Here is a 24,107-nt window from a genome sequence, read left to right as displayed (position 1 = left end):
ATCATGCACTGTATATAATGCTATACAGTATAATAATAAGTATACAGTACAATAATACAGATGTATTTACAATAATGATTATTATTATTAATATTCGGGGGAGCGTATGCATTGCATGCATTGACAAAATGTCACTATGCCAAAATGGTATATATTAACTGCTTCACTGCTTTAAGGAACTTTAACATCAACCAGGCCAGTAAAACAGATGAAAATACCATTTTGGCATAGTGACATTTTGTCAATGCATGCAATGCATACGCTCCCCCGAATATTAATAATAATAATCATTATTGTAAATACATCTGTATTATTGTACTGTATACTTATTATTATACTGTATAGCATTATATACAGTGCATGATCCTATGTTAACGGCCGGATAGAAGGCATACGTCACAGTACAATAAACGTGCAGCGTAAAACGATTACGTAACCCTGTTAAAATCGTCCACTGTGCACGAAAGAGCGTGACTGACACCTGGTGGCCACTGCTGTGTAAAGCAGGATGAAGACACTGTCACTTCTATGGTAGTGTACATACTGTCTTCACCAATCTCCACCCAAATACAGTGACACACAGCAGATTACACACATCCAATACACTGAAATACTACCTGTGCCCAGGTTATTTTTGATACTGGTTGGATGAATAATTTTTTTCCAGGAACAGGCATTACTTGAGCGTAACTCGTGAGAGGATAGGGCTACAAATGTGACATACTGCATGACATGCTGTTGATACTGTGTCCACAAGACATTTTGGGACCCTGGGTAAGTCCTGCCGGCCTTGTGAAGTTTGTGCTACAGCCTTAACTCTTACAGTGCATGTAATTTTCTCACCTGAATGCCAGTGGATCATGCGATCACTGACTTTTGTTAAAGGGTAAGTTGAACAAAATTGCGGCCATTATAGAGCTCATTGTTCATCCAGATAGTTTTGATGCAGTTTGCCCAGGTTTTGAAATATCATGCATAGACCAAATACAATGTTGACTAGACTTGAGCGATATATTTACTTCACATTTTTATACAATTAGGGATTATCTCTACTATTTTTATACATGTATATCACTAATAATGCGAGATTATAATTAGATTTTTCCACATTTTACACAATGTTGCAATTAAGGACAACTGCATGGCAATAGACCTTTTCACAAGACATTTGACATGTCACCAGAGGAAAATCACAATTGTAAATATCTTAATAGTTCTGATTGATCAAATCCAGTTCACTGCCTCCATTTCAGCTTACCAGGTCACTTTAATACAACAGTCATCAGTAAGTTTATTCTTAATGCCCATCTGTTTCCTACCATGAGACATCAAGTGTCATTCATGAAAAGGTCTCTTGAAACTTTAAAGTGTCCCTATGACTCTGGGATCACTGCTGTTGAAGGAAATCAACAAGCAGACATGTTATATTGAGAATGTTTTTATTCAAAGTTTACTCCCCTTAGTGTTTCCAGTACACCGTACAACAGCATTATGTGAGCTGGGCAAGTGCAGTGGAGGGTGCTCGATGATGAAGAGTAGCATGTTGCCATGCCAACGACAACACTAGGGCGGGTGTGTCTTATACAGTGAAATTAGAACCACAACTTTTTCACCAAGTTTTTTTCTTAGTTTTAAAACAAACAAAAAAATTCAAAAATAAAAAATCTGAAAAGGGATTTTACAGTAAAGGGAGGGGGCAAAACTCCGACAACTTCCTGTCCACGTCTGGGGGTGAGAGAGAGAGGGGAAAATTCAGGTAACAGGTTAGAGGTCATCTTCTTCATCTGGGAGTGCTGTTTGTGATGCAACCTGGACAGTCGGAGAGAGAACAGATACATCTTTAGAGTCCCAGTGTAAATCAGTGCCCTGCTGAATTTTACTTTTTTTTTTAAATATACAGCTCGGGTAAAGAAGCTGCTAGCTTAAAATAAACTACAGTCACCTAATCAAGACATTGCACCTGTATGGTTATACTCACTTGAAGCTCTTCTTCATACTTTGCAGCGAGGGACGGGTCCATTTGGACCTCTGGGGGAGCAAGGGCAGGCATTGCCACAAACTCCAGGTTGGGATCGCCGATCAACTTTCTTGCTAGCCACAGGAAAGGTTTCTCAAAGTTGTAGTTACTCTTGGCAGAAATGTCGTAGTACTGGGGACAGAGCATTTCAAAACGACAGTTCAGACCACGCTCCATATAACGCACAGGACGAACACTAAGACAATCATTTTGTGAGCACAGTTATTACCTGTAGGTTCTTCTTGCGGTGAAACACAATGCTCTTGGCTTTGACTTTCCTGTCTTTGATGTCCACCTTGTTGCCACAAAGGACGATGGGAATGTTCTCACAGACACGCACTAGGTCACGATGCCAGTTGGGCACGTTCTTATAGGTGACTCGAGAGGTGACGTCAAACATGATGATAGCACACTGAGCTGTGGAGGGGAGCAGGAAACGCTTAACACACCATTCACTTCAAATCTATAGAGACTGTGCAGACTTGATCATGGTTTGATAACTTGAACGGCATAAAAAGGTTTGTGAAGAGCACCTTGAATATAGTATCCGTCTCTCAGGCCTCCAAACTTCTCCTGACCAGCTGTGTCCCACACATTGTACTTGATCATTCCTCTATTGGTGTGGAACATCAGCGGGTGCACCTCTACTCCCAGAGTAGCTAGAATAACAAAGACAGAATATATGAAGGGTGGAAAATATGATCAAACTATTTTTTTGTTTTGCTTTGTTTTGTATTTGCAAACAAATGAGAATAATTAACATTAATTAGTACTTGCAGAATTAAAATCGCATTTTTTGTTGAAATTGCACAGCTCTCTATATTGCCTTTCTGAATTAGATCTTATCTACATTGGAGCAAATGTGGAGGAAGTAAAACCTCTGATCAGAATAGTCACTCTTACTCAAAATGGGGCTTACTTTGATCATGAATTAAGTAGAGAAAACAATTATGTCTGTATGTGTTAAATATTTTTTGATATCTATTTTAGCACCTTAGTTTTTTGTTTTTTTTAAACCTATACTCCACACTCAGGGAGATGCTCTACTGTTACACTGTTTTATGCAATGACAATATAGATTTTATTCTAAAGCAACTGCCCTTTTTCCTGGGGATCCCTCATTACTCACTTAAGGACCCTTTGTGGTCTCCAGACCACTGGTTGAGAACCACTGGAGAATCAAACTGTAAGCAGTGATCTTATAGAATTTTATAGACATTTATAAGCAACAAGAACAATGATTTACCACCATAACACTGTAACCAAACAAGTTGTGGATGTCTTATTTTTCTCTATTGAAAAGCAGACTTGGCAGTGCTCTCTGGTGGACAAAATGTGTAATGGGGACAATGTTTGAAATGCTCTCAGACCTAGTTTGGCAAATCTCTGATGAAATGTATTATTTATGAGCTAAAATGCACACCACTACTGACAGATCAGAAAGCAGGGGGACTGAATAGGAGCCCACAGCTCACGTTTAATCTGGCCCATCTAATTGATGATTAACTTAACCTTATGGTTTAGTGCATATGATGAAGCATAATGGTTGGGATTTTAAGTCAGTACAACGTTTCTAAGTATTTTTTTTTCTTTTTTGTCATTCACTTTGTAACATGGAGGCAACAGTTACTCACCGACATATTTCTTCTCAAACTCTCCTGTGATGTGCCTCTTCACAAAAGTCGTTTTCCCGGTGCCTCCATCCCCTACTAAGACCAACTGTAAGCAGGAGACAGCAGTTAGTTCAGACTGGTTGGTACTGGTTCGTCACATTAAACGTTAGCACAGCTAGCTACCCAAAGTATAATACTCTGCGCAACACATACTATAGCATTTAGGTGACATTACATATAACACACTTACCTTGAACACCGCCACCGGTATACACTGTGCCATTGAGTCCGCCATGGTTGCGATTTTTCTAAGTTAAACAAAACAAGGCGGGATGGTTAGCACGCTCTCCGTCATCATCCTGACTGCTAACTTAGACAATCAGCAATAAGACAGCGGTGTTAGCGATTACCTTATCTGGCATTAAATAACCAAAGTTACGGGGCTACGGTCACTGTTAACTGTTTATTTTGACGCAGTTTGGTAAACAGTTTTGCTGCACTGTCTGTTACCTAGCGATAACCAATTCTAGCGTTTTCCATACAAGCTAACGTTCCGACACGTTAACGTGTAGCCAACGTTACGTTATGTAAAAGTCTGTATAACTTCAAATCACAGTGTCTGTTTGGACAAATACGAAAAAAAACAAATAACGCAGCACAGTGAATTTGAGTCAAACTATGATAAACTAGCGTCTGTAACAGGATTTCAACGCAGGCGGTTGCAAGCTAGCTAACAGGCTAGTAACGCTAGTTTGAGTGCGCCACACGTCGCGCGACCGCACTTTTTCTTGTTCGACTGGAACAATCGTTGTCGGAGCAGCTAATATGTTCCATGTAGCAGCCGGCTAACAACTTGAACAAAAACTTCACACGTCGAGCTGGTATCCAAGTTTGTTTTGGTCAACAGAGGCGAAAACATCTAATTGGAGAAATATTAGCGGGTCTCAAGAACAAAGCAGTGAAATGAGGGATAGCTCTGCCTGCTAACCTGTTAGCTAGCGCAGCATGGAAGCCATTCTTTTCACTGAGCTAACGGCTAACGTTAGCGCAAGAAAATCAATGGCGCAATGTAGTTCCCCCAGCCTAACATGGTTACACCCGCAACGCCGCATGGACACAAATCGTACCTTTAAGTTTCCCCTTGTTTAAACTGACTTTCCTGATAAACACAAAGTTGAAATATAGGCTGGCCCGCTGTGAGAGAAGCATATAGAGACTCACCGGTGTCACTGCAAAGAGAGAAAAGAGGTAAATGGCTGCGTTCGCGGGAGATTCAGCGTGGACTATGAGTCAGTTTCCGCCCATATCACGTGATCACCGCAGCGGTAAAAACGCATTTGAGTTCAATAAATGCACCATGGTATTCACGGATCATGATTCAGCATGTCTTCCAGAGTCAGAGGTGGAAGAAGTATTCAGATCCTCCAATACCACCCTGTGAAAATGCTCTGTTACAAGTAAAATTTCTGCATTCAAACACAGTAGTAAAAGCAAATAAGTATAATCAGATAGATGTACTTTAGGTATGAAAAGTAGATGTATCTAATAAAGAAAAATATTTTTGAAAAGAAAACACCCAAAAAACTCAAACACTCAAATTATGAAAAAACGAAAGAAAGAATTTTTTTTTTATAAAAATCGAAAAAGCATCCAAAATTATAAATAAACTTGAGATTATTTAAAATAACAACACACACATACACACCAAAATTGGAAAAAAAACATTTAAAAATTACTTATTAAATTAATCAACTGATGATTAATCAGCTAATTGCTGCAGCTGTGCTTGTGTGTACTGTTTGTTAATTCAATTTAGAGCAAACATATTCTCTAAACTCTTCTTGTGTTTTTTATGCACAATTTTTAATCTGAATCTAAATGAAGTGAATTGACAAGAACAATATTTCCCTCTAAAAAGTAGTGGTGTAAAAGTATAAAGTCACATAAAAATAAAATACTCAAGTACAGGTTTCTTAAATACTATACTTAAGTATAGTACTTGAGTAAATGTACTTAGTTACATTCACCACTGTTTATAGTCTTAAAAAGACCCTTAAGTCTAGAAAACATGCTGAAATCTAACCCCTGTACACCCAACATCAGAGATAATAAAGTATAGTTTCACACCATACTGTTTGATTTATACATATGACAAACTAAAGGAAAATGCCACTGTTAGTTCTTATCACGTTAACTTAGGGACTGTATCTTATTTATGAGAGAGGAAGGGGTGGTGCAAACATACTGGAATGTCTTTATCTCTATTTCTCATCATCATCCGTCTTTTTTTCTGATTTGTTTTTGCCATCTTATTTCTTGTTAAGTTTTACCTTATTTTTTAGCTGTCCTAAATTTTGGCATTACTATGTGGCTTCTCTTGTTATATTGCCCCTCAGTATTTTGCCTTTGCTTTGCTTTGTCAAAGCACTTTGTAAACTATTTTTAAGGTGCTGTATAAATAAAGGTTTTATTATTATTTATTATTATTATTATTATTATTATTATTATTATTATTATTATTATTATTATTATTATTATTATTATTATTATATAAAACTGATAAAAGCCAAAAATGCCCACATTTTTACAGCTGGATCCAAAGATTATTTTGCATTTTTGCTTGATAAATGACTTAACTAAATCAACTACTCAATAAGTCTACTCATTGTTTCAGCACCAGCTTTAATGCGACAGGTGAATGAATGGTTAGCGTTTTAAAACAGGATTTATTTCAGTATCTTCAGCAAAATTACATAAATACACTCTTTCAGAAATTCTTCTTTTCAGAAATGTCTTAATTAAAATCAACATCTTAGATGAGCTAAATAAAGTGCAGCAGGAAACTTTGCATCACAGACTTTGCATAGACTATAGTGGTTACAGGCTATAAAATAAACATAAATAACATCCATCGTTACAACACAGAACGGATGATTACATTTGTGCGTGTTTATGTTTTTTCTCAATTCTGACAAAAACATCTCAGGCTGCAAGGCTTCGTTACTCATTTGTAACTCACTGGAATATATTTAAAGCTAAAAATATTATCTTTAATGCAAAGGAGGATTATATCATTTGCGTGTATGACACATCTTTGCTGGCTGTGTACAGATTTATCTGTACAAGTAGTCTGCCTTTATGTTGGCTGCTATCTCAGCCTCCCATAGGTCTCCATTGTTGAGAAGCTTCTCTTTGTTGTAGAGCAGCTCCTCATGGGTCTCTGTGGAAAATTCAAAGTTTGGACCCTGAGGGAGGAATCAAGGGAAAAAATACACATTAAACATCTATAGGTGGTTTAGTGCATATGATGAAGCATAACTGTATACAGATGGTATACAGTTTCATGTTCTACATATATTGTGTCTGAAGGTGGGTTGAGTGCATAATACCCCACATTAAATAAATAATCCTCCCCTTTGTGGGTCGGAAAGGAAGTCAGATGTTGTTGAATGTCATGATCTGAGAAGCACATTGTTTGAAGCACACTGAAGCCCACAGTGTCGTATACTTTCTGTTAGTGTTGGTATGCAAAGGAAATAAATACTGGGCATGCAAATGTGAAACTGATTTTATTTGCCCAAAGATTCCCTTGCACAAACCTCTTCCTTTTTAATGAAGGGATACCTTGTTGATTTTCAACCAGCTATGCATCATAACAATGTGAGTAGCAACAGTGTGAACAATGTGAGTAGTGTGTGTAAATGACAACTACTAACTTACCGCTATTTTACTAGCACCCAGCTCTCCCTGCTCATTTGCCAATCACAGACACAAAGAGTATATTATTGATACTTTTAAACGTAAACTAAAAACTTACCTTTTTTGTTTGGCTTCTATATAGTGTCACTATTTTATGGTTTATACTTAGTCTTTTTTATTTTTCAATCCATTTTTAAGATCTATTTTTGCTTTTTTTATATGTTGTTTTTGTTCATGTTTGTTGTTTCTTCAATCAAACTATAAAGCACTTTGAATTGCATTTGGTTTGTTTGAATGGTGCTGTATAAATAAAATTTGACTGACTTATTGATTGATATAGAAGCGGATCTCTCAAACTCAGATCAAACAGTAAAACTAGGCAGTGCTGGTCAAATATGAACCAAGATTCAGTTTCTGTATTGCCTATTTCCTAAAATGTCTTCAGAAACATATTTTAGTGCACTGTTTAGCTGTAATATGAGAATTTATGAACAGGAAGTGGTGCAAAACTGTTCCTTGTGTTGTAAAAAGAAATGCTCAAAAATTAGATCAAGCAGAAATACAGTTCAACTTACTGTTTAACTGTGATACAAATTTGGTGCCAAATTTTTATCGCACAAAAAACTTGCATTACAACACCTACCTGCGAGAGCATTTACCGGTTCCATGCCAAACATTATGTTCTGGTGGTTTTAGGCTTTCTACCTCTTGAGCAATAGTGAATACCACAGCCATTTTCCCTGTTTTCTCTGATCGCGAAAGCACCAATTTCAAAACTTTTTGCATCTTTCTACTGCACAGACAGCCCTGTTTTACGAAACAACAACAACAAAGAAGCATCTCTTCCCAGCAGTGAAACACTTCTTTAAATATATATTTCAAGTAGCAGAAATACAGTTCTGCCAGTGCAAACAGCCACTTTGCTTCAGCTCCATAAAATCTAATATTCAGTTCACAGGACAAGATCATTCTTACCTCAACAATAGCATCAACAGGACAGGCTTCCTGGCAAAAGCCACAGTAGATGCATTTTGTCATATCAATGTCGTAGCGTGTAGTTCTCCGGCTGCCATCAGCCCGTGTCTCAGCTTCGATGGTAATAGCCTGAGTTCCACAGGGAGGAAAGGGAAGAGACAAAACTAAAGTCAGACGAGACAGACACATATTTCAGCATCGACTTAATCACAGTCTATGCAGCAGGTCTTATAAGATTAACTGAGTACAGACAGATAAAAATACTAGTCTGTAGAAATAAAATCAGAATAACATAAAGAATGTACTGTAGGTATAATTACAAAAGTGTGTAGCGTTCAAATATTAGAAAAATTAATTTGGAGACACACTTAAGACGATTTTCTTAACTTCTGTGCATTTTTTCACCCCAAAAATACCCAGATGTATTGAGAGGCACAGATTGTTTTAACATGCTATTTGCTAAATTTTAATACCTCCTAGCATCCCTGCTGCCTAAAAAAACTGCAGGACACTTCAAAGTAAACAAGGTCATCCTATAGTGAGGACAGCTGAGAATACACATCCACTAATAGAAAGTGAAGACAAAAATGATGAGAGTATAAGATATATGAGAGTACACCGAAGAACAGCTGATAATGTATGATAGTTCCTAAAAGTGTTCACCTGAGCGGGGCAGATGGCCTCACACAGCTTACAGGCGATGCAGCGCTCTTCTCCATTGGGATAGCGGCGGAGCGCGTGCTCTCCACGGAAGCGGGGTGACAGAGGGCCCTTCTCAAATGGATAGTTGATGGTGGCAGGTTCACGAAACAGGTAACTCATGGTCATTGCCAAACCTGGAGGAAGGTGTTAAAAAGAGATAAATGACTCACTTCATTATTCTATTTTTCATTAATAAAAAGGACCGAAACCACCAATGCATTAGTTTGTCTCTTGGTACATACAGACTTCCATTTCTGACCTCATTCAGTCATATATAATTCACAGCTTTGTTTTTTTAAAGTTTCTTATAATAAGTGCAAATACTTAATTTTATGTGGACTTTAATTAAGTTAGACAAATCATTGTTTTTCTTATTCAAGCACTGCAGGTAAATATAAACGTATGTAGTGTACACATAGTCCCATGCAGAGATAGGTTTTATGTAGGAATATGTTTATTAAAGTGAGGTCGGTTATCCTACAGGTAAGTGCAAAACATAAAGAAAATGACTATTAGGTTCAGTGATGGGTTTTAAGATTTATAACATCACAAATGTGGACTTGCATGCAGAAGAGCTTGACTCATATTGACAAAATTAAATTAAAAGATGGGTAAATACAATAAAAATAAAATGTTTGTGGTAATTAAGACCTCACAAATTCAAATTTAAGAGTATTTAATGACTTTCAAGGCCCAATATTCATAAAAAATAGACTTTTTAGACTTTTTACAAGATGTATTACACACTGTATTTCCTCTTTATCAAGAACTACAATGTAAATACTATGAGGCTTTGACTTTACTGTGCCATCCTTGACATTTTGTGATTGTGTGTGATTTTATGTCAAAGTTAAATAAACTAAAAAGACTATTTTCAGCAACAAATTAATATATGATTGGTGTGCTAGTGAGTATTTATAGCAAAGAAGGCTGGTGTATGTGGGATGGAACATGTCATGGTTTGACTCATTAGTATTTTGAATAATTTTTGGAGATCTATTAGCTTTATCAGGCTTTGACTACACAGACAATACATCTTAGTGGAAAATAAAAAGTTGTTGGTTCAAGAAAAATGTAAAATAACACTAGGCCTTTAACCCTATACACGACATAAGTTATCTGCATAACAACCACTGTATATGTGACCTCTAAAGAGTTCGGTCCAGAGAAGGGTTGTGGCCGCCCGGTCGGTGATGGACTTCAGGTCTGTTGGCACTTCCTGCGCATTTACATACTCTACAAGAGCACGGAGGGAAAGAGGAGTGAATGTTTGGATCATGTCAAACACATGTGCTCAATTGCCATAAATGAGTAGCTCTTGGTTAGTAGCAGCACTTACTGTAGCCCTCTCGCTGCACACTGAGGCTGAATGGGCGAATGACACCAGGACCAAATGTGCCTGAAGATACACAGAAATGTGATGATATGAGCTCTCCTGTTGTGCTTACAGATAATACTGTTACAATAACACCTGCTTCAGTAGTACCTGGCTTTGAGTAGCAGTGGAGAAGACGCAGACTCAGTGTAGTAGTAGACATCTGCGCAGAGAAAACAGTGCAAAGCATATTGAATTAGTTTAAACTATCGGAGTGAACTAAAAAATAAAGGAGGAAGTCAGGTAATTTGAGACAATTGGAACTTGTTATGTTCTCTGTTACATTTCAATGAAAAAATATGTTTGCTTGACAATACTACTTACTTACTTACTACTTAAAATACTTCAGTAACTGTGGACGTTCAATACATCAAGAACCCCTGTTTCACTCCGATTACATGTTCAGGTTGGGGTCGCCAGATTAGCATTTTGCCAATTATCTGTATCAGCGTTTCATTTTAATGATTGCCAATAAAATTAATTTATGAAAAACTGTGTGTATTACGCTCAACCAACACCAGGAAAGGCAGTCTGCAATACGTGCAAAAAAAAAAAAAGTATCAGCATGTGAGGAAATTTTACTCTGGAAAACCTCAGGGAGCTATTTTTATTTATTCATTTTTTTAATTTAAATTTTCACTGAACTTTATAAAAAAGTTGCTGCGAATGTGGAACGTGGGAAAATATCATGCACTCAAATATCCAGATTTTTTGTTTGTTATTGATACAATGTTTTATGAGAATAGATACAGTTTAATATCCTGACTGCTTGATAGCAGTGCTGTAATCTGTCCTCAGTGATATGCTGTTCCAACCTAACATATTCTCAGCATGTTACAGGGGCTGTGATGAATACAGATCCTAATGCTCTGACTGCATTAAAAAGTAAACTTTTTCAACTCAACTTTTATGCATATGGTGAAGAGTTCTTTAGGACAGTTTTCCTCAAACTTAGATTTTTCCTCTCTCTCTCTTGTGTTTTCCTTTGTGCTATTCTCTTGAATGAATGCTTTTTCCCCTCTGGAAAATTTTGATTTGTATTGAAAATGTTTGAATGAGCTCTGTTGTCAAGGGATTTTCTGTTGTATGTGATCAGTGTTTCGTCTTGAATAAAATTAGTTTAAAAAAACAACAATGTATCAAATTACTTAGAGCATTGGATTATATCCCAATATATCGTATCACAACTTGTGTCGCCAGATTCTTACACAACCCTACAGCAGTGCAACATTAAAGAATTTTCACTGAAAGATAAAACAAACAAAAAAAAGTAAAAATAGCCCAAATGATGTGGAAGCAGCTGGCCCCTGGGTATTTTCACATTATCAAATCTGGCCCCCATTCAGAAAATTTTGGGCACTCCTGCCCAATACAGTAAATACTGGAAACCTCCATTCATGCAACCCAAACAAAAGCTCCTCACTGAAATCAAGGGAGGGTGAGGAAGGAGGGGAGGCACCTGCATCCTCTATTTCAGTATTTTTATTTTTTTCATAAAACTTTATTAGTCAAAATAAAAAAATGCATACCACCCCAGGCATTAGCATGGAGGTTTTACTTTCATGGGCACAAACAAGTACACAACACATCCTCTAATCTGGCGCCCCAAATCCCTGCTGTTACATCAGCGGTGTGACACATTCAGGGCATGCCGGCACAATGGGAAAAATGGAAACAAGTCCAGTATATAGTTATTTTTACGGTTCGAGAGCATCCATGATTATTCAGAGATTGTTACCCATGCAGTCATGTCTTTAAACTAAATCAAATTTGAGTTTTAACATAACTTTAAGTGACACCAATTATTAACAATCTGTAGGAAATAAATAGCCTATTTTGATCAGCTGACTCGACTGTAGAAATGTTAAGCCTATATAACTGTGTGACGTTAGTGTCGATAACTGCGACGTTTGGCATCCAGGTTGTTACATGATCCTCAACCTTGCATCCTTAACGCTAAAAGTAACCTTTAGAAACCGTGTTTATGGTCTATGCGAAGACTTGAACGCCTCATTACAAAATTAAATAACGTTGCTCTGATTACATGACAACGCAGTGTCCTTAAACACGTTTTTTGGTTTAAACTTAGATTTATTCACAGGGTAGATATTTAGTAGGACCACATTGTGACCCCAGACTTGCAGATACAGTTAACTTCACTGTCATTATTTATGGTTAATTTAGACTAATTTGGAAATAGGCTATACAAATAACAACTCAATTACCTCAACGTGGTCTCTATATCCGAAAGCTTAAATTGCTGTAAACAGTAACCAAATCGACTTTAAGTTACAAGTATCTTTTTTCTTGACGTACCTTTGTCACAAGTTTGTGATGAGCAACAACCAAGCAGACAGCGGTCCCTGAACTGCGCACTTGTATTTGTGTTGCATTCGGGTGCTCCTCGTTTACTTCAACCTCTTGCCTCCGAGGAAGTGCTAAAGCAGAATCAGAAATACTTTATTGATTCCCCGAGGGAAATTGTGGTTTGTTACAGTCGCTCTGATATACAGAGAATTTTAAAAAAGTATTAAAAATCAAAAAATATTTTCTAAAAAAAAATGCGCATTATGTTTCAATTTCCTACCCGTATATGTCAAATATTTTAAAATGTAAAATATGTAGGCTATAATATAATACGTTGAGTATGTTACGTGTGTATAAATCTAAAAATCATATTATATGCGCAAAAATAGTATGCAAGGTTTTGAAAAATCAAAAGAAGTGTACATTACGCTGCAATTTAAAACCAGTATGCAAAATATAAAAAATATAAAACGTGTATAATATGCTGAGTGTGTAAAAACCTAAAAATGTGCCTTATGCTACACTACAATGCGCAAAACTAGTAAGTAGGGTTCAGAAATTTAAAAAAGTACATTCTGATACAATGTACAACACATTTTATATTTAGGTAGAAATAAGAAAAAGAAATATAAACAATATGTGCATGCGGGAAAGAGCCCGCGCGATTGCAACAGGCCGCGTGCACGGAAGCGCATGCGCACTTAGTTTGCAGTATTTCCTACAGCAAGCAAAGGCAGCACACATATCGCTCATACAAGAGGAAGCACTTTTAAGGACTTAATCTCGTCGAAACATATTCTACATTTGTCACCAACTCTGATGATGTCATGTTTGATGTCTCATGTCTGTGCAACTGTGTATCATGCCCATCATGTCAGCTAAAAATAAAAACTATAGTCCTAAAACAGTCCATATAAATTAAGGAAGTTAGTTTAGGGGGCAACATGTAAATGTCAACCCAAGAGGGAGAGCAAGAGAGAGAGAGAGAGAGAGAGGAAGTATGTCTTCCTCATCACTGAGGTTTTTCTCACTTCACCTCCCTAACGGCCGACTGATCAAACATGACGGAAATTTAAAAGGTAATTTTGTTTAGATTAACATTTTCAGACGTTTAAAAAGTCCTATTTTTGTGTCTATGTTGACAACAAGACAGCCGGTTTAAACGACTTTACAAGTTTACTCCTTTAACCTAATAGGTCGTATTTGTTATTACTATAATGCAGATAGTGCTTTTGAATATCTAATTTTATTATTCATAATGCTATTTTTTTTTAAATTCGCAAACATGAATTTAAGTCCCTCTGTAAATCTTTTACCTCACTACTTTCAGAAGGAAATGTTTTATGTTTTAATTCACCACATTTATCTGAAAGCTTCATTTAAGTAACAAATTAAGACTTTTGCATAAAAACATAAGTTTATAAAATCATTTTTGTTGTAAATTTAACTACCCAACAGTTTAAAAAAGTGCAGCTGAAATAATTAGTCAGCCAACTGATGGAAAATGAATTGGCAACTATTTTTGATAAACATCCAAGTCATTTTACAATTTATTCAGAATAATTTTGAGGTTTTGTGTACAGGTTTTTTTTCCATTACATTTTTTTTTTTTTTTTTTTTTTTTGCATTGGGCACTTTTAATAATTTAACATGTTCCTAATTATACTTACTTACTTGTACTTAAGTAACATTTTCAATGCAGGACTTTAACTTATAAGTGTTTTCGTAGTGAGCTGTTGTAGTGTGCCCCCCATATGTGGACACACACACACTACTGTGTGTGTGTGTTTCCACATATGGGGGGCATTGTAAGGTCACTTCAGCCGTGCATATCACAATATGATCACATGCTAAATTACAAGAAGCACCTCTTTTCTGTCCGTAAGATGTTAAGTCCAGCGAGTCCGGCCCTGAAGAACCTCAGTGTAGAGGACAGCTCTGGATCTGATCCAGAGTCAGAGGTCGGTCCAGAACCTGAGACAGATCGGTTCGGCTTCATTCTGACAAATGGATCCACAGCTGGGTAAGCAGCTCCGTATTTGTGCTTGTGTGCTGTTACTGCACCATTGTTAATTGTCTTTTCAAAGAGACCTTTAAACACTCAAGGATTAAAATACTCTCCAGTTGTTTCTGTTGATGTCAAAATAGACAACTCAACACTAACTGTTCCCCTGAATGCTGAAAAACGATCCCGTTAGTAAATCGCAGGTAAATGGAAAGCTTTTAGGAAGCTGCACTGTGTACTCTGAAGTCTTTTTTTTCCAAAGTAAGTAAGGCATTTGTCTAAAGAGACCACATTTTGTGATGACCAGAATTTGAATCCAATGTTTTTATGAGACAAAACGTCTACATCCATGACACAAAGCCAACTGGGCAAACAACATGTCGCTCTGATTAGTAAAATGCAGTCAAAAGACAATAAACAGGTTGTAATAAGAATGCTGCAGCCTCCAAAACATTAATTTGAGAAAGAAATGTAGCGCAGAGGTCAACTGAGAGCAAATTGTTTGTGCCAAAGAGAAAAAGAAAGCTTTGTTTGCACAAAAGTTTGAAATTTACAGCGAGCTCAAACGAGAAGGCCACATGATAGCTCAAAAAAATCAATGCATATAAACCCACAGTTCAACAATAATATGGTCTTTTTTAGAGGGTCATCTACAAAACTATTACTCTATAATGCAGAGGCAACCATGTCCATCTGTGACGGCTCTAAATAAAGCAAAAAAATATACTGAAATCATAATATGAAATTAGTGTCTTAGATTTTGAAAACTGTGATATTGTTAGTGTTGTCTTTTCCTGGTTTTAAAAGTTGCATTACGGTAAAGTGATGTATGCAGGGGACAATTTCCCTCTCAGTATTTAGAACTGGTGCACTTGCCACCCTGCAATAAAAACATGACAGTTTTAAAAAGTAGCATTTTGACCAAAAGTATAGTCATTTCTACCACAAACTGGTGTATATAAAATAATCAGACTTCAGGAAATCAAATGTTTGATGCTAAAAACGTTCTATCAGAAGACCCTTAAATCTCCTGTTTCATGTGTCCCCCCTCCCCTATTGTTGCAATATCAATATTGAGATATTTGATTTTCTCCATATCGCCCAGCCCAAGCTTAAAGCTGTGCGTAAAATGATTCATGTTGAAGCGGGGCAGGACCTTTAACACAAAGCTGTGTCAGGCCTGTTTAAAGTGCAGGAAGTCCTGAACACCACAGTCTTCACACCTCAACCCAGGTGAACATTTTGGGAAATGCTTAAAAAAATAATGACACAAAATCTACTGTAACATTAAAAAAAATATGGCGGCATCTGCAATAATGTGGATTTTATAATTGTGTAGAAAGGAGTAAAATCCATGCTGGGATGAGTGAAAACTGAAATACTGACACTTTTTACTTTCTAGCAAAACTCTTTCAGGTTCAGTCAGCCACATATTTATTTATTTACATATTTATCATTTAGTCAGCAGTGAAACAACAAAATCTGGCAGTAGCAGCGTAAATTTAGGAAAAGACCAGTATAACAAACTGCTACTTGCCGTCTTCATACTTTACCCATTGATAACATCCTGACCTGTTGCCATGGAGACATCACACTTCGAGCGTGTGGTTTTCCTGTTTCCCGTCTTGTTTTTCAGAGCGCTGTCTGTCTATAATGACAACACACAAAAAGTGTATGCAGCAACTCTGCACAATGACTTAAAGGTCTCCAGTTTCATGAGTCGTGTTGGAGACCTTTAACACTTTACTGGATGAGACACTTAAAGAGGTTCTCATTCTTGTGTTGAGCATTTTATGTTTAAATTCTTACCTTGTGTTTTGTGTGCTGTTTTGTCTCAGGAGTGTGGGCCCGTCCCCTGAGTTGGTCAGGCAGAGGGAGACCAAGTGGATAAATATCATCAGCCAATGGGATCGCATGTTGCTGAAGAAGACCAGTAAGGTGTGTCCCATCTTAGAAACCTAAAAATCATTAAATGAGGCGTGAATTAACACCTGCAATTAATGAACATTTACAGGCCTTTTCCATGAAAGACAAGCTATCACAGCAAGAAAAAAAAACACAGTAAATAATAAAATTAATGATGGCTGAATTCCATTTAGTTGCTTCAGTTTCAGAGTCCTGGTATTGTGCATGCTGGTTTACTAGTCCCTTTTGAACTACCTTTTCAAGGCAAGAATATCGTGCCTTTGTGCTGCCTTGCCATTCTGTATAAAAGTTTGTGGAGTCGGGGGAGAGAGTTGACTCACCTTTAAGCCTCCATGGGAGGTGGTAACAGCACAGAAACGATGTCTGTTTAAAAAGGACAGCCAGCAGGACAGCATCATGGGCAGGATGGGAGTGATGTTTTGACAATGTGTTATGAGGACGCCCCAGCGTGGGAGATGTAAAAAGCAACTAATAGCAGTTAGCAGCTAACTCAAAAAGGAAGACCAGCAGGTGTAAATGTCTGAAAATTGGGAAAACAATGAGATTCGGTAGCTCGCCATATAACAAAGAAGGTAAATTATTGTTATTGACATGTTGTGCCATTGTTACTGATTATACAGCAATACCGACGCATGTTATATGTCACACTAGAGGCCAGTGTTGTTGTGTTATATGTCGCGCCTGTTTTGTTTCCACAGTGCCAGCATGCTGATTAAAATCACACACTGGAGTAGCATAAATCTGCCGTTGCTTGGGTCTGTGTAAAAATGCAAATGTGGCCCTATGGCGCAATCTTTGCTTAAAATGTGCCACTGTCAAGGCTTAAACAGAATAGAGCCATTATCTGTGATTTTCCTGCTGTGAAAAAGGCCTGTTAGCGCTCACACTGAAAATGAAATGTAGTCATTTGTTTCTTATAACACGGAGCTCACCCTGTGTCTATTACCAATGTCCTGCCAGATCAAAGTGCAGTGTCAGAAAGGCATCCCTGCCTCACTCAGAGCCAAGTGCTGGCCTCTGCTATGTGGAGCAACTGACAAGATGAAATACAATGAAAACCTCTACCAGGTAAGAAAACAAAACACTCACTATGTGCTAAATTCTTACAAATCGGTTCCAACAACCAATTGCTGTAGCATCTAAATCACAGTGTAGCAACTAGTCGTTAGATTGATTGATTAGTTGCTTAAAAATTTTTTATTGTGCAATTTTTTTGGGCTCCAGCCTCTAAAAAAAACAATTTTAGCATCTTAAAGGAACATAACAAAACAATCTAGATTGATGAATAGCACTACGGGTAAGAGGAAAAATATGTACGTTTGATATGGAGCTGAACTAAGTTGCTGAGTGTTGGAGATATAAGCAGTAGAGAGTCTGCTGTCTTTGAGTATAATGGCACTCAGCTTGTGGTGCTTAAAGCTAAAAATAAACTAAACTAAACTAAAATAAAATAACATTGTTATTATTACCACACTGCCAACTGCATCACTGGTTGGCAGGTGTAGTTTGGTAGAAAGAAAATAGTTCCAACGTGAAACTACTCACAACAAGGTCTGTGGATTATTGGATTATCTTAAGTAACCAAGTCATGATTTATGCAAAGAGACATTGCTGTTTAGTTTTTCAAATGTATTTTTTGGCGCTTTGAGCACCATAAGTCAAGCGCTGTCTAGTTCCATTATATTGGAGAGAAGGCAGACATCTCTACGGCCGATAATCAGCTCACACTACAACAATCTAGACTGATAAATAGCACTGTGAGTATGAGGAAAAATATGATATCATATCATTGTAAATCGGAAATGTTTGGGATTTTTTTGGACAGTTTAAACACATTATATTAAGCTGTGGGATCTTGTGATGAAGGCAATCAGTATTTTATAACTTTTGATACTAATTTTCTTTCTAAAGACTAAACAATAAATCAGTTAAATTGCCATTAGTTGCAACACTACATTTAAATCAAGCATTATATGCTTGCTTCAGCATACAGTAGATAATGGAGGTTGTCCATTTTTTTTGTAACTAATCTTAAGACAAATAGTTTGTGGTTTGTAAACTGATGACCAAAACCATCTTTCATCTCTGTGTTAGTCTCTGGACTCACAGCCCACTCTGCAGAGCTGGGTGGATGTGATTGAAAGAGACCTGGACCGACAGTTCCCTTTCCATGAGATGTTCCTCTCTAAGGACGGACATGGGTGAGAAACATTTCTATGTATTTTTTTTTCTGTTGATATGCTGAGAGCGACAGAACGGTCCTCCTGCGTGCCATGGCTGCAGCTACTCCATCTTTATAAGTTCTGCCATCTTTATAATTTTCAAAAATGAAATAAAACTCAAAATAGAAGTTGTTACAGTGATGTGGTCTACATTTTTACTTTCTAAATTCACCTTTCTATTCAAAGGTGATTTTTATCCAAATATAATCATTTAAACGTGTGGTTTGTGTGACTGATTCCTGTGGTGTGTTTGTGTGCAGGCAGCGTGGTTTATTCCGGGTGTTGAAAGCCTACACTCAGTACCAACCAGAGGAGGGTTACTGCCAGGCGCAGGGGCCTGTGGCAGCAGTGCTGCTGATGAACATGCCTGCTGAGGTAGGGATCAGTAACACTATATAACCTTCTGCCCAATACAGAACCTAACAAACCTATCTCAAAAACATTTCCTGATTCAGATTTCCGTTAAGAACAAAAGTCAATTTCAGAAATAAAATCTGGATTAATTCTTGTTTCAACGATCTGTTAAAACACCGGCTTTCTTTCCCACAAACACACAATAATAGTGACAAAATTCTGTATACTTGTAATTGTTTAAAACATACAGGGGCTATTGTGGTACCTTATGTTGACTTTTTATCGTGTCATTCTCTCACTTGATGTAACTTTGGCAGGAGGCCTTCTGGTGTTTGGTGCAAATCAGTGAGCAGTATCTGCCCGGATATTACAGCCCTCTGCTGGTGAGAACCTGCACACTGTTGCACATGCACACATGATGTACCTCACACTGCACTTGTTGATGGTATAGATGGATAATTTACATTTAGGCCAGTAAATTGAATTTGAAAGCTGATTTTTTTTTAAATTTGTGCTATAAATTAACTCCAATTTAAGATTTGGTCTTAAAAAACTATAATTATATACCAGATTACTGTACATGATTTTTCTAGTAAACTTCAAATTCAAATCACAAACCCATGACACAAATTATGACCTGGACCTCTGTTGTACATGTGCACCTCTGTAGGAGGGAGTTCTGTTCGATGCGTCCGTGCTGACCTGGGTCTTGAAAAGGACGTGTCCAGCTGCACACAAACACCTTCAGCACTACGGAGTGGAGCCCCTCATGTTCGCCACAGACTGGCTGATGTGTCTCTTCACACGTCACCTGCCATTCAACACACTGCTCCGAGTCTGGGACCTCTTTTTCTGCTATGGTACATCCTTCATGTTGGCTGCTGGCATAAAAACAAAATTATGTTCTGAAAGGAAGGCTAAAAAGATGTTGTTTTTTTTAGATATAATAATCCGTTATATTGTACTATGTTGTACTTTATTCTCCATGTTATTACAGCAGCATTGTTCTTGTTGCCTGTGGTCATCTCCCTGCCCACTCTTACCTCCTCTTTCTGCTGCGCAGGGGTGCGGGTGCTGCTCCAGGTGGCGGTGGTGCTGGTTCGTCGGGTGCTGGGCCGGGCCGAGCAAAGAAAGCAGTGTCAAGGCCAGATGGAGACTCTGGAGAGGCTGAGGGGCGTCAGGGAGGAGGTCCAAGAGGAAGACGATGCCTTTATAGCAGAGGTAAGAATGAAATACGCGGACTGTGCTGAGGAGAGCAGCTACTGTGAAAATCAACAATTATTTTTGCATTTTTCTGGCATCAGTGTTGTAATACTCGAGACAAGTGTCAATACAACTCAGACTCGACCACATTTTGACTGTCTTGTTCTGGTCTCAAACAACTAAAAACGGGTCAAGACCACAACTGAGGATATCACTTAATTGCTAGTGCAAGAAAGAAGAGTTGACTAAGATGATTTTAGCTTCTTAGTGTTTGTTTGCATTCATTTGCTCACCTCTGTAATGCCTTTGATTTTTTTATCAAGACATTTCTTACGGTACACTGATATATACAGTCATACATACAGTGTGGCAATTTTGTTTTTATAAGACTGTGGATCTTTAGATCAGTTTGAAGAATGCCTTTAGTTTGCATGTTCCACATTTAAAACTTAAGTGTGTCATGCAGTGTGGGACTCACACTGGTCTGCTCGTAGTCTTGACTGCTTCACAAAGTCTTGGTCTTGTCTCTGTCTTGATCCACTCTGGTCTTGGTCAAGACTTTAGGCAGTATTGAATACAGCACTACCTGGCGTCTTTTGGATCCAGTTGTCTTTTTGGAGGGAAGCATCCCTGCAAATTAATACAAAGTTATTGTCTGTAATCATCTTTACGCTCTAATGAAACATTACTATCCTGACAGGAGGGGTTTCTTTCAGGATCACAATGCACAACGGGTCACTGACTGGTTTGATTAGGATGAAACTGGTGTAAATCACACATTATGGCCTTAACAATAACCTGATATCAACCCAGATGAACACTTGTTGTTGTTGGAGAGCAACTGACATTAAAACACCAAATGAGGGAATATTTATTAACAGTTCTGAAAATTACAGTTGAATAAAATTGAGATTAATGTTTTTCTTTCTCTCTCAGGTGTGCTCAGTGCAGCTGTCAGCCAGAGATCTGGAGAAGCAGACGCAGAAGGAGTTAGAAAAGTGGAGGAAAGACAAACCCTCGTCAACCTTTGACCCCAGAGGTCGCTGCCAGGGATACCGCATGGCGTGGGCAAGGGCTCGACAGAGCGAGGAAGAGCTTGACAGGAAAGCCAGAGAGAAAGGGAACCTCTCTGCTCCTCTTGCTCGCTCAGCATCCACTCTCTCGCTGTCTCCCTCCCTCCTTCAGAAGAAGTGGAGGAAAGGGGGAAAGGCGAGCACACGCGAATGGGAGAGCGGCGGCAGAGTTGTGAGGCATCTCTCGATGGGAGCAAAGGAGGACTGGAGGAGCTGGACAGAAATAAATTTTAAGAAGGTGCAGGGTGTTCAGGAGGAGGAGGATGTAGTTTTTGAGGAACATAAAAAACAGAGTGAGCCAAATGTAACAGGAAATACTGAACAGAAAGAACTTTTAAAAGAATCTAAAAAATCAGAAGTCCAAAACGTGCCAACAGAAGAAACGGTCATCATAAAAGAACAGATTGTACAAGATGAAACAAGAGTCACTGAAAAGCAGGAAAACCGACTCAAAGAGACGGAGGAGAGCAAAGTGCTTTCAGAACAGACGGAAAAAATAAACGTGGAGACAGAACCGACACATGATCCAAACAAAGATGAGACTGTTAAAGATATCATTCAACCTGCTGAACATGAAAACAGGGAGGAGCTGGACTCCTCCCACGAGTCACAGGTCCTGGAACACCAGCCTCCTGAAAGAAAGCACCTTGAAACTGAGGTGATAGACACAAGTAAAGAGAAAGAAGAACAAAGTGAATGCACAGCTGCTGTGGAGGAAACTCAGACTGAAATACAGAAAGATGCAGATAAAATCACAGAGGTGGAGACGCAAGAGAGTGTTGATCCTATTGAGGAACAGGACATGAAACCAGAGGAGAACGCCGAAACTGAAAATGTGCAACAGGTGGACACAGCCATAACTGAATCAAGCTTAGCCTCAGACACAGACAACAAAATCGAAACTCCAGCTGTCAAAGATCCTCCAGCAGAGACAGAGACACAACAGCAAGATGTGATCACAGAGACAGACAAAAGCTTACAGGGAGATGCACTCGACGGCAAATGCCACAGTACTGAGTCATTAGCAGAAACAGACATGACAGCAGAGTCCCACACCCAAATGGAGACAGATAGTGTTAAACTGGCACAGACTCAAGAAAAAGTAACGACCATTTCAGCAACGCAGTGTGAACTGGAGGGTGAAAAAGTACAGACAGAATCAGAGCAACCCATAGATTCAAAGACAGAAGCAGAAACATTAACACCAAGTTCACCTGAATGCACTGAACCAGAAGGAGGCCCTGATTCAGTGGCTGAGACAGAGACTGAAGCAGAAATACCAGCTGCAAACGACATAGTGACGGAGTCAAGTGAGGCAGCTGAGGAAGAGTGTGATGCAGCAGCACAGAGGGAAGAAGAAAGAAGTCAAACTGCACACTCAGAGGTCCAGGTTGACAACAATCAAGCAGAGGAAACAACAAAAACTGAAGCAACTGACTCGATAGCAACTCCACAGGAGGAAGTGACTACAACACAGGCTGAAGCAGTGACACTCACCGCCGAGCCTGATGGGAAGATGAGTTCAGTGGGCACGAGTAAGTCTGAGGAACCTGCACCTGAACAACCAATGAGCCAGGTCACCGTGGGTGCTGTGGAGGAGGGAGAAATCACAGAAACAGTTAAAGAAAACGCTGAAGGAGAGGATGAGGTCTTCATTTCTACTGAACCAACAGACTCTCCAAATAATGACAAAAACCCACAAGTCCAAGACAAAGATTCTGACCTTGTGAAAGACCAGAAAGAGACAGATAACGGCAGTTTGTCACAAGCTTCAGGGTTATGCAGCAGCCGGTCTTCTGGGGATTTCTGCATCCGCAAGTCGTCCAGCTCCCATGGGTCCAGATCAGCACGTCGGCTCTCTGAAAATCTCTTTACTATGCCAGAGAAAAATTCCCAATCTAAACCAGATCACTCAGACGTTAAACACAGTGAATCACAATCCAAACCAGGAGCTGAAATCCCAATGCAAAGTCCTGCAGCAGCGACTGAGACAGCAGTGGTACAGCCCGACCCCCCTAAACGATTTGGCCTCCTCCACAGACTGAGAGGAGAGCAGCCCAAAAAAGCCCCTAAAATACAAGTCCCCAAAATCTTGATCCAGGACTTCAGTGATGGAACAGGGACGGGAGAACCGGTTGAGGAAGAGGGGGAAAAGAAACTGAGCTCAAAGGAAAGGAGGAGGCGGCGGAGGGAGCGAGAGAGAAGAGAGAAAGAGGAGGAGAGGTCTAAGAAGAAGAGAGAGAAGGAGCAGGAGAAGGAGAGGAGGAAACCGCAAACAAAGGGGAAAAGTTTTCAGGTGCAAAATGAGAAAGGAAGCAGCGATGTGCCTCAGCCTGCAAGCACTGGACATCCAAAGCTTAGATATTCTGCTTCTTTTACTCAAACTTACTTCTGACAAAAAAAAAAAATATCTGTTGCCGGAGCGATGAGGGGGCGTTTTACACAGTCAGACCTCCACATCCTGTCTCACTGGTCCTTTTGATGTGCAGCGACCCCTCATCCTAAATCTTTGCTATACTTGAACCTTTTGATATGTAAATAAATAATAAATCATGTTGACACACTTTGAAAAATGTTTCTTTTATTGGAGCTTTTTTGTTGCACCTTGATTACAAAACCGAACAGAGTTTAATGAA

General features: G+C 38.6%; 4 protein-coding genes across 5 annotated transcripts in view; 1 reads left to right on the top strand and 3 right to left on the bottom strand.

Moving 5' to 3' along the window:
- The window catches only part of LOC121947657 (NADH dehydrogenase [ubiquinone] iron-sulfur protein 8, mitochondrial-like), a 24,863-nt gene extending 8,280 nt beyond the window's left edge, over window positions 1-16,583 (bottom strand). The window contains exons 1-3 of the mRNA XM_042492734.1: window positions 16,503-16,583; window positions 16,266-16,341; window positions 12,698-12,819 (exon numbers count right to left, since the gene is read on the bottom strand). Of these exons, the coding sequence (XP_042348668.1) occupies window positions 12,698-12,819; window positions 16,266-16,275 (132 nt within the window). The 5' untranslated portion in view covers window positions 16,276-16,341; window positions 16,503-16,583. The remainder of the gene's footprint in view (window positions 1-12,697; window positions 12,820-16,265; window positions 16,342-16,502) is intronic.
- LOC121947660 (GTP-binding nuclear protein Ran) lies at window positions 1,423-4,938 on the bottom strand. Its single transcript, XM_042492737.1, has 7 exons — window positions 4,852-4,938; window positions 3,881-3,938; window positions 3,652-3,736; window positions 2,551-2,676; window positions 2,247-2,434; window positions 1,979-2,149; window positions 1,423-1,809 (listed from the first exon to the last, which is right to left on the bottom strand). Exons 2-7 carry the CDS (start codon window positions 3,923-3,925, stop codon window positions 1,765-1,767), a joined length of 660 nt encoding a protein of 219 aa, XP_042348671.1. The 5' UTR covers window positions 3,926-3,938; window positions 4,852-4,938; the 3' UTR covers window positions 1,423-1,764.
- On the bottom strand, window positions 6,468-10,571 carry LOC121947658 (NADH dehydrogenase [ubiquinone] iron-sulfur protein 8, mitochondrial-like). The gene is made up of 6 exons (XM_042492735.1): window positions 10,493-10,571; window positions 10,346-10,405; window positions 10,153-10,242; window positions 8,968-9,140; window positions 8,305-8,433; window positions 6,468-6,875 (listed from the first exon to the last, which is right to left on the bottom strand). Exons 1-6 carry the CDS (start codon window positions 10,569-10,571, stop codon window positions 6,744-6,746), a joined length of 663 nt encoding a protein of 220 aa, XP_042348669.1. The 3' UTR covers window positions 6,468-6,743.
- On the top strand, window positions 13,666-24,044 carry tbc1d10c (TBC1 domain family, member 10C). Of its 2 annotated transcripts, XM_042492730.1 has the most exons (10): window positions 13,666-13,767; window positions 14,575-14,711; window positions 16,532-16,631; window positions 17,580-17,687; window positions 18,714-18,820; window positions 19,102-19,216; window positions 19,513-19,578; window positions 19,866-20,055; window positions 20,259-20,416; window positions 21,335-24,044. In XM_042492730.1, the coding sequence occupies exons 2-10, from the start codon at window positions 14,575-14,577 to the stop codon at window positions 23,864-23,866; spliced, it is 3,513 nt and encodes a 1,170-aa protein (XP_042348664.1). In that variant the 5' UTR covers window positions 13,666-13,767; the 3' UTR covers window positions 23,867-24,044. The 2 variants fall into 2 exon arrangements, with proteins under 2 accessions (XP_042348664.1, XP_042348663.1); XM_042492729.1 differs by lacking the exon at window positions 13,666-13,767 and having other exon boundaries at window positions 14,467-14,711.
- Window positions 24,045-24,107: the final 63 nt, after the last annotated feature.

Source organism: Plectropomus leopardus, chromosome 9 (genome assembly GCF_008729295.1).
Source record: "Plectropomus leopardus isolate mb chromosome 9, YSFRI_Pleo_2.0, whole genome shotgun sequence".
In the NCBI taxonomy this organism is placed as follows: domain Eukaryota; kingdom Metazoa; phylum Chordata; class Actinopteri; order Perciformes; family Serranidae; genus Plectropomus; species Plectropomus leopardus.
The sequence above is the reverse complement of the archived record's forward strand: the minus strand, read 5'-3'. Positions and strand labels throughout refer to the sequence as shown.

What these genes read in the sequence shown, in the direction of transcription:
- tbc1d10c (XM_042492729.1), top strand. Translation starts at nt 14,485, where the DNA reads ATGGGGGGCATTGTAAGGTCACTTCAGCCGTGCATATCACAATATGAT. An exon ending in CTCTCTAAGGACGGACATGG is followed by an intron (nt 18,821 to 19,101) that starts GTGAGAAACATT and finishes GTTTGTGTGCAG; the next exon opens with GCAGCGTGGTTTATTCCGGG. An exon ending in ACGATGCCTTTATAGCAGAG is followed by an intron (nt 20,417 to 21,334) that starts GTAAGAATGAAA and finishes TTTCTCTCTCAG; the next exon opens with GTGTGCTCAGTGCAGCTGTC.
- LOC121947658 (XM_042492735.1), bottom strand. Translation starts at nt 10,571, where the DNA reads ATGCTTTGCACTGTTTTCTCTGCGCAGATGTCTACTACTACACTGAGT. An exon ending in CTGGACCGAACTCTTTAGAG is followed by an intron (nt 9,141 to 10,152) that starts GTCACATATACA and finishes ACCTTCCTCCAG; the next exon opens with GTTTGGCAATGACCATGAGT. An exon ending in CTGTTGATGCTATTGTTGAG is followed by an intron (nt 6,876 to 8,304) that starts GTAAGAATGATC and finishes TTCCTCCCTCAG; the next exon opens with GGTCCAAACTTTGAATTTTC.
- LOC121947660 (XM_042492737.1), bottom strand. Translation starts at nt 3,925, where the DNA reads ATGGCGGACTCAATGGCACAGTGTATACCGGTGGCGGTGTTCAAG. An exon ending in GTTTGAGAAGAAATATGTCG is followed by an intron (nt 2,677 to 3,651) that starts GTGAGTAACTGT and finishes TTGTTATTCTAG; the next exon opens with CTACTCTGGGAGTAGAGGTG. An exon ending in ACCGCAAGAAGAACCTACAG is followed by an intron (nt 2,150 to 2,246) that starts GTAATAACTGTG and finishes CTCTGTCCCCAG; the next exon opens with TACTACGACATTTCTGCCAA.